Here is a 15,977-nt window from a genome sequence, read left to right as displayed (position 1 = left end):
ACCACAATTTTTAAAGACTAAAAAAATTCACTTATATTTCTATATACTAGCAATGAAGAATTGGAAAATAAAAATTAAGAAAATAAATCCATTTACAATAGCATCCAAAATATGAATTGGGTTGATGGCAAAGGAGGCTGAGGGTATTTTGGGGGAGGGGGTGATAGAAATGCTTTTTATCTTACTATGGTGGTGGTTACATTTGTCAAAATGCATTGACCTGTCACACTTAAAAATGAGAGCACTGTATTGTATCTACATTACACCTGAATAAAGTTGTTTTAAAAATATGCTGTTTTTAATGCAAGTAGAGTCATACATACTCTCAATTTTTTCCCCTTAATCTAAACTAAATCGAAAATTTTGATTCAGCACAGAGATCCACTTTATAAGATACTCTAATTTCAAATGGGATAATTAGTATAATGACTAAGTGTATGAATTTAAAAAAAAATCACAAAACCCAACTTTCTTTTACCTGAATCGGCCTGGGTCCCTTCCACATTTTGAGCTTCTTCAGCAGTGCTACAGCCATTAACATTTCCAAATGTAATCCGTGCATTCAAGACATGAAACAAGGGAATTTCTAACAACACAAAAGCTTTTATAAATAACTTTACTGAGAATAATAACAGCCATCATTTAATAGTCAGCTACAAGTGCTTACTATGCTGGTACCATGCCAAGTACTTTTTATAGGTATAACTTCATTTAATCCTCATAACAACCCTTCCCAATATGTAGATAGGAAAACTGAGATTCAGAGAGGTTAAGCAGCTTATCCTAGATCACAGTGAGTAAATGATCGAGCCAGGGTTCAAGTATCATGAATGTACAACTATCCAAAATGTAAATGCCTCACAAGTAATATGCACTGTATATGGTATTATGCGTACTACTTCAGGCCCTAAACATATTTATGTATCAAAGGATCTTGGTGTCAATAGTCTTCCTCAATTAACTACCTAATTTGAAGTTTCACTTAAGGTCTGATACTGAGACAATGGATGTGTCACATTTTTATGCCTTTTTACATCTGTCAGCACCATCAATAAATAGAACTGATGACTAGGGAATCTCCTAATTTTGATATGCAAAATGACCTAGAATCATGACACTTCTTCAAGCCAAATTAAACTAGAGGACTCTGACCTCCTATACTATGTCTCCTGCATGCTACTTTTGACTAAAGTGCTTCAATTCCCTAAAGCACATTCTGTCACATACAAAAAGGGCAGAATCTACAAGTGCTCCTGGGGTTCATTTAACGGTACCTATTTTGACAGGAAATCCAGGTGGGAATTCCAATTTGATGAAATCTCTCAGTCTTGCAAAATGAGCGCTGGTTCTGGCCATCAGGTCAATGATGGGAATGACCTGCTCCACGAGAGAGAGGGGAAATTCCTCACACATCCACAGTGTTGCTTTGAACCTGCAGGATTTGACAGAGAAAAGACTGAGAGCATCGCCACCAGACAGGGAAACGGAATTCTATGCAGTAGGTAGACAATGCCAGCTTTCTTACTCCCCAGTCTTCCCAGTTATCTTACACCTCAATTCGGACCTATACGAGACTAGGCCAACAAGCAATTCAAATCACTCTGAAATCCAGCAACCAGGGAAAGGACCTCCATTCCTGCAAGAGCCTTAGCTGACAGCAAGCATGAAGAAACTGCTAGGTGGTGGAAACCATTTCATTTGATCAGCTTGTTGGCAGCGAAATAAAGAATTCTTATATCCAATCTATATTCTATTTGGAGAAGAGCTAATAAGATGGGCAATCTACTGTTAGCTTTTGTCAAAGTAATTTAAAATTATTTTTAAAGGATAGGGACAGAAGAATGACTAAACAGGACACCATAAAACACACAATTCTGAAACAAATAATCTATTAAGTTGAAAATGGCCATTGACTCTCTCTTACTTTTGTGTTCTAATTGTCAGCTCTTTCGGCCTTCCGATGTCCCTGTCCCTCAGATCAAACTCTTCATTGAAGTACTCGTCGGGTGTGATGGCTGTAGGGTTGTTTGCAGTGGCACATTCTGTGGTGAGGTCCTGCCGAGCCAGAACTCAGGGGAATCAGAAATGCCAAATGATGCTCACAAGTGGAGGCCTATGGCACTCAGTCTCTGAGGTGGACATGTTAACCAGCTACAGATCAGGAAGTGCTAGTCATTAACTTTTTAAAAATTAAGTTACTGCACCAAACAAGAAAATCTACAAAGGTGTTACCAACTACATGGCAAGTCTAATGCATTTCTCCATTTCAAAGTATTTCTCCACTCTCCTTTACATTTTTATCTCCTGATAAGAGAGAGAAATAAAGGAAAGCGCATGAGATATGGAAGACTTGGGGTTTAAGTTCTAGGTCTGTCATTGTGACAGTGGAAAAGTAGTTTCATTTTTCTGACCCTCAATGACATCCATTGTAGCAATTTCCGATAGTTATTGTGAGGATCAAGTGAGGAAATGTTTGCTAAGGTGCTCTGTTAAAATGTAAAGTCCTGAATCCCTTTTCATTTCCACTTGTACAGAGACCCTAGTTTATAACAAGTAAGAGAGAAGGCATCTGCTTTTTATAATCACTACCCTTCCCCTAAAATCTTTATTTTTAAAGACTCACTCATCTAATTCTCTTCCAAGAGTGTCTCGGATTCCAGCTTGGGAGCACTCTTTAGCCTTTGCAAATAGAGCAGCCTGCTGGAGGTTCAGTAAATGCCATCCCAAGCACAGGAAAGTCATCTCCTTTAACTGCGCTGAAAGCTTGTTGCTTCAACTTACCCCTTGAGCACCAAACTGGTGTTCCACAGTTCCCAACAAAGATTCCAGTGGGTTCCTGTCCGCTGTAAAGGGGGGAAAAGTTTAATGTCTAATATCATGCTTTATGTGTGACTATAGAGAAAGCTTCTCATCATATTTTAAAGTTTCTGATCGAAGCTACCTGCATTAGGATATCCATTTACGGATAGACTCATAATATCATCCACAATAACCATCAGCTAATTTGTCCTTTGTAGGACACTTATTAGGGTCTCTAAACTAGATGAACAACAGTAACAAGAATTAAAGCAAAATAGTGGAAAGAGGTTGGATTTGGGAGTGAGCCAGATCTGGATTCCAATCTCATCTTGGATGGTTACTGCCCATGTATCCTGGGCCTCGGTTTCCTCATCTGTCCAACTGCAGTAATAGTATTGTGGTAGTTCTAGTTAATAATACGGTGGTGGTAGTTAACAATTACTGTGTGCTAATCCTTCCAATAACTCAAAGGAAGGTCTAGGAGCACCTCTATTTCATTTTTGAGGAAACTGAGGCACAGAGGGTCGGTAACTTCACAAAGCCACAGAACCAGCCACTGGCAGAGCTGGGAAATGGTGACCATGTATTGGCAATGTTTCAGCTCAGAGCCCAAGTTCTTCCAAATCTTTCACTGTATTGTTTGGAGCAAATCACTTATTTCAGTGGTAAATATTCTCCAACAACTTTATCTACTTTTTTATCCAACAACTGTTCTTCATAACACATAAACAAGCCCTGCGAATGGCTTTAATTATAGCTGAAGCCAACTAAGGAGAAATCTCTCCAAGAATGAGTCAGACTAAGGAAATTTTTATGAAAAGGAAATCAGGGTTAGGATTCTGCACAACCGATCACATTAACCCCCCCAACTTAACAGAGCTAACAAAGGTTCTCTGTAGGCTTAAACAGGGGGTGGAGATTACCTTTATATCTCTTTTTTTCTTCCTCAGTCAGATGTTCTGTCCGTATTTTGGTTATCACACTCACATTATTTACTGTGTAAACCTTAAGAGATGTGTGCAAGAGAAAACAGTGACACAGGGGATCAAAACTCAAAAAAGAAGCACAGCAAGAGCAAGAATGCTGAAGCCAAAAAAACCCAAAAATCCAGCAAAATAAAAATGAGAAATGGTTAACAATCATTAGGATCCTTCAGAGAAAGTACACAAGCGATCAGCTTAGAAATGCATCAGCAGTCACTTTGCATCTTGGAGAGTTTTAAATACTGAGGAGTTAACAGTGACAGGTTGCATCTTCCTACTGGCCCTTCTTGTTGCTAAACACAGAATGTCCTGCAGTTTAGGCCTCCCCACTGGATTTCTATTGTGCGAAGGCATCCAAACCTGTACTGAATACTTCTACTAACTTCTGGTCATCTTATAATAGGACTGGACTGACTTAGACAGTCATCTGCTGGCAGAAGGAAAAAGGAATGAGCACGAGGTTCTCTACACTGATAAGCTTTACAACCAGCAAGTCACCATTTAAAAGCTATGCTGGATATTGACCAAAATTATTATAACTGCCAGAGTAGACGCTCTGTTATCAAGCTTGACTGGGGACTATGGGGGTCTGGAAAATCAAGTATCTTGGTTAACAAAGAATTAACTGTATCTGCCATACGTGCAAAGGTTCAGGAAACACACTCAGCACTGGAAAGACTTTTACTAAATGTATCCTGCTGAGCATGACGTAAGCTTTCTTTGCTGCTCAGAGGTCACCAGAGGATTCTGCAGTGCCTGGCTCCAACCCCCAGAGCTATCAATCCCTGCTGTACTGCAGGGCCCAGGAAGGGCCAGAAAACAGGGCTGTCCAGCGGACCAAATGCCAGCTGTTGTCTCCACTATGACAGCTATGTTCTAAATTCACTGATGTCACGTAAGTGGGCTGTAAGCCAATTGGTTACAACTGGGCTAACTGGAAAAAAAGGAGACTCATAAAAGCTACTTTATGATTTTTTTAAAAACTCACTCAGGTCTTAAAAAAAGATGAACAATCATGGTAAGTCTAATCCTTTCTCTCTCTCTTTTTGGTCATTCTTACCAGGACAACTGGTACCTGTACTCATGTCTCTACAACAGTGTTTCTCTTTGGCATAACTAGAGACCTCCTTGGGACATGCAATCCCATTTTCTGAAAGTCAAATAAGATAAAAATCAAAGTGAGAGACACACTGGACAGTACTTAGTCCCCAGAGTACCTCCATGGCACAGATGCATGACAAAATCCGAACAGACTCCTCATTTGCATAGAAGCTAAATTGCTATATTAAATCTTATTTTAAGAGTTTCCTTTTACCTTTGCTTCGTAACCATTAACAACTTCTGCTTTATCTGTCCTCCAGCCCCAGAATCCGGATTTAGTTCTGATAAAAAGTGAACACCACAAATTTCTACATGTACAATATGCCATTCAGATTTATCCCTGCAGCCTTTATAGTTTTTTCCCCCAGCTTAAGTTAGTGAAGGACACCTGGAAATTACAGTCCAACTATCCACAAAAGGATGTTTCAATGACAGATGGCTTAAGCACCCCCCGCCCCCTCCCAGCTGTTAATTAATTTGCCTCACGCATGGCACAGAAATCCTCCGTTCTTGGCTTCTTTAAAAAAACTGCCAGCATAGGCAACAAAGGCGATGATATTTATTGGACAGCTGTCCCAAAGAAGTGAGCGAAGACGACCAGCGTCCGAGGGCTCACCACAAGGTGGTATCTGGGTCAGAGCATTTATCTGGGTCATCTTAACTTTGGGGACAGATGTTAGTGGCTCTGTCCCCACAAGCAGCCATGTCTCAATCAAGGAATTCTTAGAACAAGGAGGCATAGACCATCTTGCTCCTTGGGACAGTGGGTGGGGCAGGAACTCATCACTGCGGCAAGCTGCTTGGAGAAACCAACAATGCCTGCAAAATGGCTTGGGAGTCGGTCACACATTTTATCAGGCTTGGTGCAGCAGGGGGGAAGGATGTTAAAAGCAGTTTTTTAACCTGGCCGTTGATCCCAGCTCTGTAGAATTGCTTTTAAAGTAGCCCAGCATTCCAGGAGCAGCTGCCGCATTGATAAAGTGCCCAAAAACCCGGTTATTCCACTCAACACACTCCTGGAAAAAATGCATTTAGGAACCGAGAGCAGCCAAGAGGCTGATTCTTTTTCAAAGCATCACGCCCTGGGAAATGCTACCACTCACAGGGGAGCCCTGGCCAGACTGTCCCTTTGTCTAGGACATCACATCCTAGCTCCACTGTGACTGCTGCACTTGGCCTGTGTAGGGCAGCTGCCTGCCTTCTGCTCTGACCCTGGAGTGAAGTGGCACATCGGGCGGCATGTCAGCCAAGTCACAAAGAAGGTATGCGATCATTCACATATTGTGTTTCAAACACTTTGCTTTTCTTCTAATGGGATTTGGTAAATGAAATTAGGCCAGATGGGGTATATGTGTGTATTACAGCCCATCAGAGAAAGAAGGGACTAAAGCTTTAATTTTCCAATTAGTTGTCCACAATTAGTACAACCATGACCCTTGGAGGGAAAGAAAGAAATCCTAAAGGGATTACACAGACTACTAGCTATGTCCAAGAGACATTTCAGAAACAAAATAATCCTGGGGTGCAGGGGGCCAGGGACCACACCTAACTGATTAATAAATCAGAGCCCCTTCTTGGTCACTGATCATTGAAAATCGAGATATTCCTTTTGGTTAAGAAACTCGACCCTCAGTTCCTGTCTGTCACTAAGCCGCATGGTACTTCGGCGCGGGAAACAATCCTCTTCCGGCACAGAGAGGGCCAGAGGCGGCCAGCTCTGCTCTCCACCCTTCACTCACGCAGGGGAAACAGCCGCACTTTTCCTGGGAACCGCCATGCTCCTTGCTCACCTGCATCACCCACAATCCTGGCTAGTCTGCTTTCTCATCCTCACTCTCTGATGGCTTAGTTTTGTTTGTTTTTGAAAAATTAAAGAACTTAATTTGGTATTTCTTCAATAGAGACATGAGACACTGAATTCTACCCAGTAGAGGCATCTCCTTTGGGGTCATCTGAACAAGTACCAACCCAGATAGCAGCATCCACTAATCTGGCACCAATTCCTTCACAAAATCCATCCACTCCGCCACCATCTTGACCGCAAGTCCTCTGACAGTTTAGTTATTAAACTCAATGTTTACATCCTAGTTTAAAACCAAGATTCTAATAACTCCTTGGCACTTGATTAACTTTACATGCAGTTAGTAGCCCTGCTGATGCTGCTCAGTTCTTCCAGGTCTTGTCACTGCTGCGGGGATGTGGCAGTGAGGGTAAGCTCCTCTGTCTTCCAGCTTTACAAACAGAGCCCGAGGCTGAAGGGCCCTCCCTGTCTGCAGAGGCGTGTGCCGAAGACTGGACATGTCTTCCCAAGACCCCCACTGGTAAAGCCACGGTCAGTCCCTAAACTTTGCTGTCCCTGGAAGACAACGGCTGTCATCTGGGCAGGCTGGTGAGAGAAGGCTGGTGATGGGGCACTGACCCTGCCTCAGGGGGGTGCCCCCACCACAGCAGCAGCATACCTGGTGTTTTGGCTTCTCTTCTGCTACAAATACCCTAATTCCACAGCTTGATCTAAACTAACAGAAAAGGGCACTTAGTGAGTCTTCCATTTGACTCAACAGAAAACTGTTTTAGTAATAAATTTTATATTGGAAACGAAGAAAAGAGAGAGACAGTGTATCTGTGAAAAGGAAGCCTAAGTCCAGGATAATGCTGTCCATATTAGCTCACGTTACGCTGCTTTGGTTTACAGAGAGCTGGATGTGACATCCTAGGCAAACACTCAGGGCTCTTACAGACTCCCCCGTTCAGTGTGTTCTACGGTAGAGACACTTAGGTTCACAGCTGTGACAGTGTCTGCCTCCCTGACAAAGGCCCTACACACCTCTGCACAGCCCAGAGGCACGTGACTAGACACAGTGTTCTCATTCGGGTCAACTGAGACACAGAGCTCTCTGAGGTTTCTTCGGGGAGAGGCTGGAATAGAACTGAACCCCTCCAGACTCTTGCTCTAAACTACCATAGGGGGGCCAGGGAGAGAGAACCACACTTAACTATATGAAAGGTATGAGTTAGACTAATATCAGTATAACCACATTCAATACTGGATCAATTCTAGCTTCTGGAAACTCAAAGTTTCATGGTTGGGGACTAGGGAGTCTTGTGGATCCCCAAACACCAAAACAAAAATAAAATTCAAGTAAAATCCATTAGAAAGGGCCCATAAAAGGATATGAAGCCATTTCTCCAAGACTTAACCAATGTGCTATAAAAATGATATATGATGAAGGATGTCAGCTATGGTTTCCATTTGATGAGAGCAGAGATTAACTTTAAAACGCTAGTGCTTAAACTGCCAATTAGAAAAAAATCCCAATCCATCCGTAATTTCCAATCAATAATACATGCCACTAAAGATGGCAGTAAAGGGGTGAGACGTTAAAATGCAGAACCTAAATTCGTACCTTTCAAAAGCAATATTTTTAGTATCGAGGCTGGTGTTAATGACTGGGCTCGTGAGCCGCCTCTCAACTTCCCTGCCTGTTGGCTTCATCAAGTCCAGAGTGAGGCGCTCCATTTCCTGGGAAAGATCAAAGTGTTCAGTGGTGACGACTTTGTCATCATGGTTGACTTCCATCAACTCTGCCCAGTTGTCTGTTAATGGAAACAAGGGTATAACTAAGCACAACGCAAGTAAGATGCAAAAACAAGAAAGTCTCATGTTAAAATGCATCATCTTTCCAACCCCCCCCTCCGCCCACCACCAGTACCATCTGATAAAACCTAAAGACTATTGATTATCGATTACCCACTTGCACAGGAATTACCTGACTCATGGGAGGCTCAGAGCCATCTTCCCCAAAGATGCAGACTTTTAAAATAATTTGCATTCTTTGTTAGCAACACATTTGTCTGTGTACTTTTTAAAATATATGATTACATAATATAAATTATTTACGCACAACACTGGGTAAGCGGTGCCATTTCTCACCCTCCATAAGGGGAGGGGTCATGCCTCATTATGGAGGGAATATAATGAGATACAAGACATAGGCTTGTACTCAAAGGCTCCAGAACAGACAGGCACATGTCAAAAGGGTGAACTATACAGACAAGAAATAAGATACAGGGACTGAGAGGTGAATAATAAAAAAAAATAACAAAAAAGCCCAGAAAGGGTCAGAGAAGGCACACGAATGGAACGCATTTTATGGTTCAAAATCCTCTGTAACTTGTGAGCAGTGATTACTGCAAGGGAATCACTCACCTTCTCCCTTAAATATGAAACTACGCCTCCCTCTTATCCAGCTCATATTCTCAAATCCCAGCAATGTGATATCGACACGCAGCTTGGCACCACTTTTCCAAATGCGACAGACATCGTTCGGGCATATTCTGGAAACCAAGGGCACTGAAGAAGAGAAGCGTACTACTCAGAAAAACCTGACGGCCAAGCAGAACGCCCAGGCTCAGGAAATCACAATTCTGACTGTAATGAAAGGACAGGAGTAGCAAGAGATGGCCGTCACATAGAACTGGACTTGGCTCCCACACTTTGATACAGGAAGTCATTCTTAAACATAAAAATGGACTTTCTGTTCTATAGCTCTTTATAAAAGTGCAGACCTATGTCTTGTCCAGAGAAAGCTCAGAAGGAATGTCCCAAGAGTATTCTCGATCCCCAAACGAGCCCCTCTCATTGACTGCCGTCAGGGCTAGAGCATGTCCATCTGGCCTTTCTCGCTCACATGCCACTCTTGACATCTGGCTGTGGCCTACCATATTGTCATATCCCCCATTCAAATGATCAAATGTCTAGAATGTGCTGCTTTTTAATAAAACCTGAAATTAGAGTGATATCTGCGTTAGAAAAAAACATATTCGTTTCACAGAAGAATCTGAAGTTCTCTTCTATATACTTTTTACTTTCCTTATTTCAATGTTTCATTACAAATATGACTTCTTGCCTGAAGGGGAAGTCTGCAAGTGAAAAGAGCTGAAAACTGGGAATTAGGAACTGTCATTAACTGATCTACAAGAAATAAAAGTAGAACACCTATGAAAATTACTGTCAGTCAATTTGCCTTACGTAAGTTCTGGGAGAAATACACCCATTTTGTATGAACCAAGCTACTTCAGTAGTCACCTTATCTTTGTCCTCAGAATAACAAGTTTAAAAGAATCAAGCTGAACCACATACAGAAATGAATCACTAAGTTATGGTCAATCTTACTAAAATGTTAGCCTTTTCCGAACTAATAATATGGGTAAATATCAGCTAGAAATGACAAAAGAGACAAGACTGTCTATATGTTATATTTAAGGATGCTTGGGAGAAAAAGTCTTACCTATGTGTAGGGAAAAGACTGGAAGGAAAACACCCAAAGCAGTAACACTAGTTGTACTCACATAGGGTTATAGGTGACTATCTTTCCTTATTGTTATCTATGCATTTTCTAGATTAAAAAAACACACACATGTAATTCTTATAAAGGAAAAATAAACCTACATTCAGACTATATAAATTTGGGAATAGAAATAAATTACAAGCCCACAGCCACTTACCCCAGCTGGTGAATTCCCATTTCATCTGCACATAGAAATCCGGAGTCTGAAGGACAAAGGTTTAAGAAATTAGCCTTTGTATATTAACTAAATACAAACATAGTAAGGGTTAACAGTTTTTTTTTTAAAAGTGGGGAAGGGGGGAGAACAGAGACAGTAAGAAACACAAATTGCAAACCTATCAAAATAAAAGCTTATTTTATATTCAGGCTGTGATTTGGTCCTGATATAAAATGTCTAGACAGTTAATAAAGTTAGCTGAAAGCAGTAAGGTTGGAGCGGGACAGAAGTCAAATCTGATTTAGGGGCTCAACCTGCTTCGTAACTAACAGAAGAGGAGCCTGGGAGGGTGGGCTAAGTACTGCCAGGCAATGTGCATAACAGGCTGTTCTGAGCAAAGATAAAGGAACGTCAATTGCATCTATCAGACCGTCAATTCCATCTATCAGACCATCAGTTGCATCTATCAGACTGGGAACTTGATTGTAAAAGGCTTTGTGTTCTGGAAAAGTGCTTCACATTTATTGGACCACTCTGTGAAACCAAAAAGAGGCAGCTGGATATCACTTCTTCAAAAAGTTGATATTTCCTACCAGGTAACCAAAGACTTTTGCCCCCACTTTCCTCTTAAACTCCTAGAATTTGGCTTTTTGAAAGATTACACCACCACGGCAGCCTCATTTAAGATGATTTTCTGACCTACCATGAATTCTTATAGAAGGTTCCTGGAGAGCTACTTAATTTCTTAAGTACCCATCCTACTTAATTTTAATAGTCACCATCCAAGAAGAGAAATGCTAGAAATTTCAGGTGTTTTTCTGTTCCCTCCCACCTCCAAGGTTTTGCCATGGTTTTTACTGAAGCAGAGGGCAGGAAGACCAAGAACCTACACTGGTTTAAAACCAGCCAGGATTCCAGTGATGGGCAATGACACTCTCCAAGGGCAGCGGATAAGAAAGGCAAGCATGTTATGAGACAAAAATGTCAACAGCCTCTGGTGCCAGTAAGCACACAGGTCAGTTATTGGCGGTCTATAACTTCAAGCAGAGAATACAATTTAATGCAGTTCAGTTACGACTCAATACAGGTTAAAAAAAGAAAAAGAAAATCCTTTACATTGAATTTTTAAAATGAGGGATGACTCCATGTTAAATAAGTCATTTTCTGTTTTGCAAATGGACAAATGATGTTTTTAGCTCCTCCTGCAGTAAGTTAGATAAGTGATAAATCCATGTGATCATACACACCTATGTTAAAAACAATGCATATAACTATTTCATATGTTATGAAAGGTTTCTTTGCAGGACACGGAAAAGTAATGTCTTAGGGCAGGATTTACTTCACATGTCACAGAAATATTTTTTGGAAGAGTGCTCAGATGATGAGCTGTGATTGTCTAATTTCTAGCAAAACTGTTCCTTTTCTCAACAGAACTGTTCATTTTTCTCAAGAAATGTGTTTTGACTAATGTGGTAAAGGCGATTTATCAACAAGTATCTTTGGAGATATTTGGGGGAGCTCACTTCTGGGCTTAAATTGAGAATAAATGGCATGAAAATTGAACCACTGGTACTTTCTCATCTCCTGCTGCCCTGGGAATATTGCAATTGGTTGACTGTTAAGATGGTTTTGCAGATAACAAAGATTATCTGAAGAATGGCAACCATCACCCAAAACAATCCGGAGCCTAGAAGTAAAATTTTTTTAAGAAACTTCTCAAGTGTCACAGAGCCCATACACTTTAACTCATAAGACGGGTAAACTTCCCCAAAGCCAAAAACTGTACATCAAATAAGGCAATGGGTTAGAAGTCGCAGAATACTAATGGCTAGAAGTGGCAGGCGTGACAGGGAGAAGCTGCTTACAGACCTCTAAACCACAAAAGACCCTGACAATCCCTGTCCAGTCACTGATGCCCACCACAATCTCCCCACGATGACCTATGCTTAGGATGCTACTTTTAAGAAATCAGGCACCCAGACAAATTAATTGGTTGATATCCATTTGTCTTAGTTCTAATTTTTAAATAGCCTATAAAAGGGTAAGTCTAGTGACCTAGAAACATAATTTGTGGAAGAACTCATACATTTAACATGTTCAAAAGGCAAGAAATAATGCTATTTAGTACTCAATACATCATATTCACGATTCATAAAACTCTTCAGGAAGGCACACAAGAATGGCGTCCAACTGGGTCTCCAGCTATTGTGCCAGCATTTAACTCAAATGATGGCAATGCCATACTTTTACGACTACCTCGAGAATTTTTTGGAGCAGCTCAGGAACTCCTTCGAGGGCCATGGATGTGTTGTGGTAGTCTCGATGTTGAAGAACCGTGTACACCATCTCGGGGTCACCGGTGCTCACAGCCTCATGTAAAACTAGAAAACAGAAAGGTGAAGTTTAATCACCCAGTGTTCTCACACGTTCAGACAAATCCCAAAGCCAGTCTGAAAACTATCTATATAGATCAAAGACCAACATCATCTTGCTGGAGGGAGAGGCTGCAGTTCCACGTTATCACTTATGACCATGACTTCTCACTGCTAGCTCTTAAATAGGTAAAAAGAGAAGAAAATAGAGTGCTCTTAGCCTCTTGGTTAAGCCCTCACGGCCTTGGTCAGACCCATCCTCCCCTCCTCCCCTTTCTCACCACTGGTCATGAAATCCTGACAATGTCTTCAGAGCTGGCTTTACTTATGTGATTGCATGACTGTGTTTACATGTAGGATCAGGTGGGCAGGGCTGTGCTTGTACATATCCTGGCTCAGTCAACATAAAATTACCCTGATCAATAGTAAGGGAATTTGCAATAATAATAATTGAAATGCCAGGATTTCACTGGAAATGGCTCCTTTTAACCATAATGTTTTTTTTATTTTGCCTATCCTGAAGGAGTCACTGTAGTTACCATCACGTTCCTCGGGGGAAATCTGGCCTCCACACGTGTATGGTGGAAGGGTTTGCACTGAGAGCTGCCTTCTAGATGAGGAGTCACCCTCTACCCAGGGCTTTGGGCCTAGGACACAATTCAGGCCACTGTGCTGCAGATCAGCCAGCAGCATCCGAGGCTCTCATTTCCTTGTCCCAGCCCCTAGTCTCAAGAGAGAAAGAGTCTTAAGATAAAGATGACTCTGAGGACAATGATGAGTGAGACTGGACTTTACTCAGGAAGAGAAACTGAAATGAAGGGCTATAAAAGATTTTACAAGCATACTTGCCTGTCCATCCCTCGCGATTTTCTTTTGTAACATCTGCTTTATGCCGAAGCAAGACTCTAGCAGATTCCAAATGTCCCAAAGAAACAGCAAGATGCAACAAGGTTCGACCTCGTGGATCCTGAGCCTCCACATTCTGTAAAGTAAACACTGGCATTTATATAATTGGATAGAGTATACAAAAATGTGGCAATGTGTTTGAGCGAGCATATAAGTACAAAAACAAAACCATATTTATACATTAATTACAGCAATATATGGAAAAATGAATGCTTGCATGTGGGCACAGTTGAAATATGAATTTGGGGGCTATAAGTAAAGATGAGTTCCTTTTTCCATAGAGTTGATGCCTAATAAATAAATGCTGGCTATTGGCCTCAGATCATCAAACACAACTCTAAACTTTGAACCACACTCAACTTAAGTCTAAATAAGGCTTTCATGAAATACCACTACCCTAAGACATGAAATGTAGGGGATTTCTTAGGCACATATCAGCATTCAAGTGTAGAACAGGAAGTGTAGGCCTTTAATCAAAACTGAAAGTACAGAAGAGAATTTGGGTCAGAATGAAATTATATTCTCTAGCTGGATTCCCACCATTCTCATTATTGTGTACTGAGTTTCAAGTGCCCTAAGTAGTCACATCCATGGGCCCTACAGACTGTGCGTGACCTGCTAGGCATGTATGTGTACATATTTATAGATAAATGTAAGAAAACACACACACACAAAAAATCAGTCCATTTCCCTTCGGGGGTTTTCTTTTTCTTAAATATTTCTTTATTGATTTCAGAGAGAGGAAAGGAGAGGGAGAGAGAGAGAAACATCAATGATGAGAGAGTCATGGATCGGCTGCCTCCTGCACGACCCCTGCTGGGGATCGAGCCCGCAACCCGGGCATGTGACCTGACCGGGAATCAAACCCTGATCGCCTGGATCCTAGGTCGAAGCTCAACCCCTGAGCCACGCCTGGCCGGGCTTCCGGGGTTTTCTTGTAGGTGCTAGACACACCCTCCTTCTGGAAACTGTATTGGGTCTCTAGAGCCGAGTGCCTGTTTCTCTAGTGTGAGCTCAGTCTCAATGGCTGGGCCCTGCCTTCCAAAGATGGCTCTGAACTTTCTTCCAAGGACACAATAAACTGCCATGGGACTTTTGGGATATAAAACTTTAAGTGCCATAATACTTCTTAGAAAACGTGCTTTGTCTTGATTTGAGATGCTAGTTGTGTATGCATTAACTGTAGCCTCCAAAGATATCCAGAATGTTCCACTTACTGGCCACAGGGAAGGAAGGTAAGCAGACTATGGGTAAAGTACTATCCAACAGCTATTGAATCTCCCTGTTTTGCTAAGTGTATCCTGGCTATTGTGCAGTGAAGATAGGAACTGTTGTTGAGGAGTAACAGAAGTGGTTGAAGACATTCCACTAAGTGAACACACGTTCTCCTGGACTAATCTCAGGCCTCAGAGTTCTCTCAGGCGCTGAAATACCAACATGTATCTTCAAACAGGGCCCACCCACTTCCCAGGATTCCCTGACTTTTCCCAAGGGTATGGCTTGTCTATCTCACCAAAGAGATCAAGAATGCCAAAGGGTAGGATCCACATCTTATATTTCCTAGCTTCTGCCACTCTAGTCTCTAATTTGCATTAAATCATTGTTCTTTTTTTAAAAAAAAATATGGCTAAAAACTATGAACTTTTCTTACCTAACAAATTCAATCTATATCAAAGGTGCTTGGTTGAGCACAATGCCTGATATACAGGAGATGCTTAACAATATTTATCACACAAAGGGGGAAACTACTTACTGCAGTTCACACCCCACAACAAAACTAACATCTCAGACTCAGGATTAACACTCAAAGCTCCTGGGCAAGCATCAGATACGATGTATAAAATCAAAGCCAAATACATTAAGTTGTTCACTTTTTCCTATTTTGGACCACAGGGGAAACTATATTTATGAGCCATACATAGCAGCACCCTTTGCATGGCTAATTATAACTCTTCCGAGCTCCTGTGCCTCTCTTACTCATTTGAAAGGAGAAAAGGGAGCAAGAATTATGTTTTGGTGACAATGTGATTAAAAACAATTGATAAATAAGGATTAGAGTGGAAATGAGTGAAACAGAGGACTGAAAATCAATAGAGAAAAATCAGCATAACCAAAAGTTGGTTCTTGGAAAATTTCAACAAAACTGACAAACTTTCAGCTAGATTGACTGAGGGAAGAGAGAAGACTCGTTACCAAAGTCAGAAATGAAAGAGAGGTTATTACTACCAACTCCACAGAAATAAAAAGCATTATAAAGGAATACTATAAACTGTACGTCAACAAATTAGAGGATTTAGATAAAATGCACATA

General features: G+C 41.3%; 1 protein-coding gene across 2 annotated transcripts in view; it reads right to left on the bottom strand.

The window, feature by feature from the left end:
* The window catches only part of ANKRD13A (ankyrin repeat domain 13A), a 29,127-nt gene that overhangs the window by 5,155 nt on the left and 7,995 nt on the right, over nt 1–15,977 (bottom strand). Inside the window, exons 2-12 of one of the 2 annotated variants that reach the window (XM_081123444.1) lie at nt 13,610–13,742; nt 12,645–12,769; nt 10,389–10,434; nt 9,091–9,234; nt 8,288–8,477; nt 5,098–5,164; nt 3,723–3,804; nt 2,782–2,843; nt 1,925–2,055; nt 1,275–1,432; nt 479–586 (exon numbers count right to left, since the gene is read on the bottom strand). In XM_081123444.1, the coding sequence (XP_080979570.1) occupies nt 479–586; nt 1,275–1,432; nt 1,925–2,055; nt 2,782–2,843; nt 3,723–3,804; nt 5,098–5,164; nt 8,288–8,477; nt 9,091–9,234; nt 10,389–10,434; nt 12,645–12,769; nt 13,610–13,742 (1,246 nt within the window). Of the gene's footprint in view, nt 1–478; nt 587–1,274; nt 1,433–1,924; nt 2,056–2,781; nt 2,844–3,722; nt 3,805–5,097; nt 5,165–8,287; nt 8,478–9,090; nt 9,235–10,388; nt 10,435–12,641; nt 12,770–13,609; nt 13,743–15,977 lie in introns of those variants that run through there. The other variant, XM_081123445.1, reaches the window with a different exon arrangement.

Source organism: Miniopterus schreibersii (assembly GCF_964146895.1).
Source record: "Miniopterus schreibersii genome assembly, chromosome: 20".
NCBI lineage: Eukaryota > Metazoa > Chordata > Mammalia > Chiroptera > Miniopteridae > Miniopterus > Miniopterus schreibersii.
The sequence above is the reverse complement of the archived record's forward strand: the minus strand, read 5'-3'. Positions and strand labels throughout refer to the sequence as shown.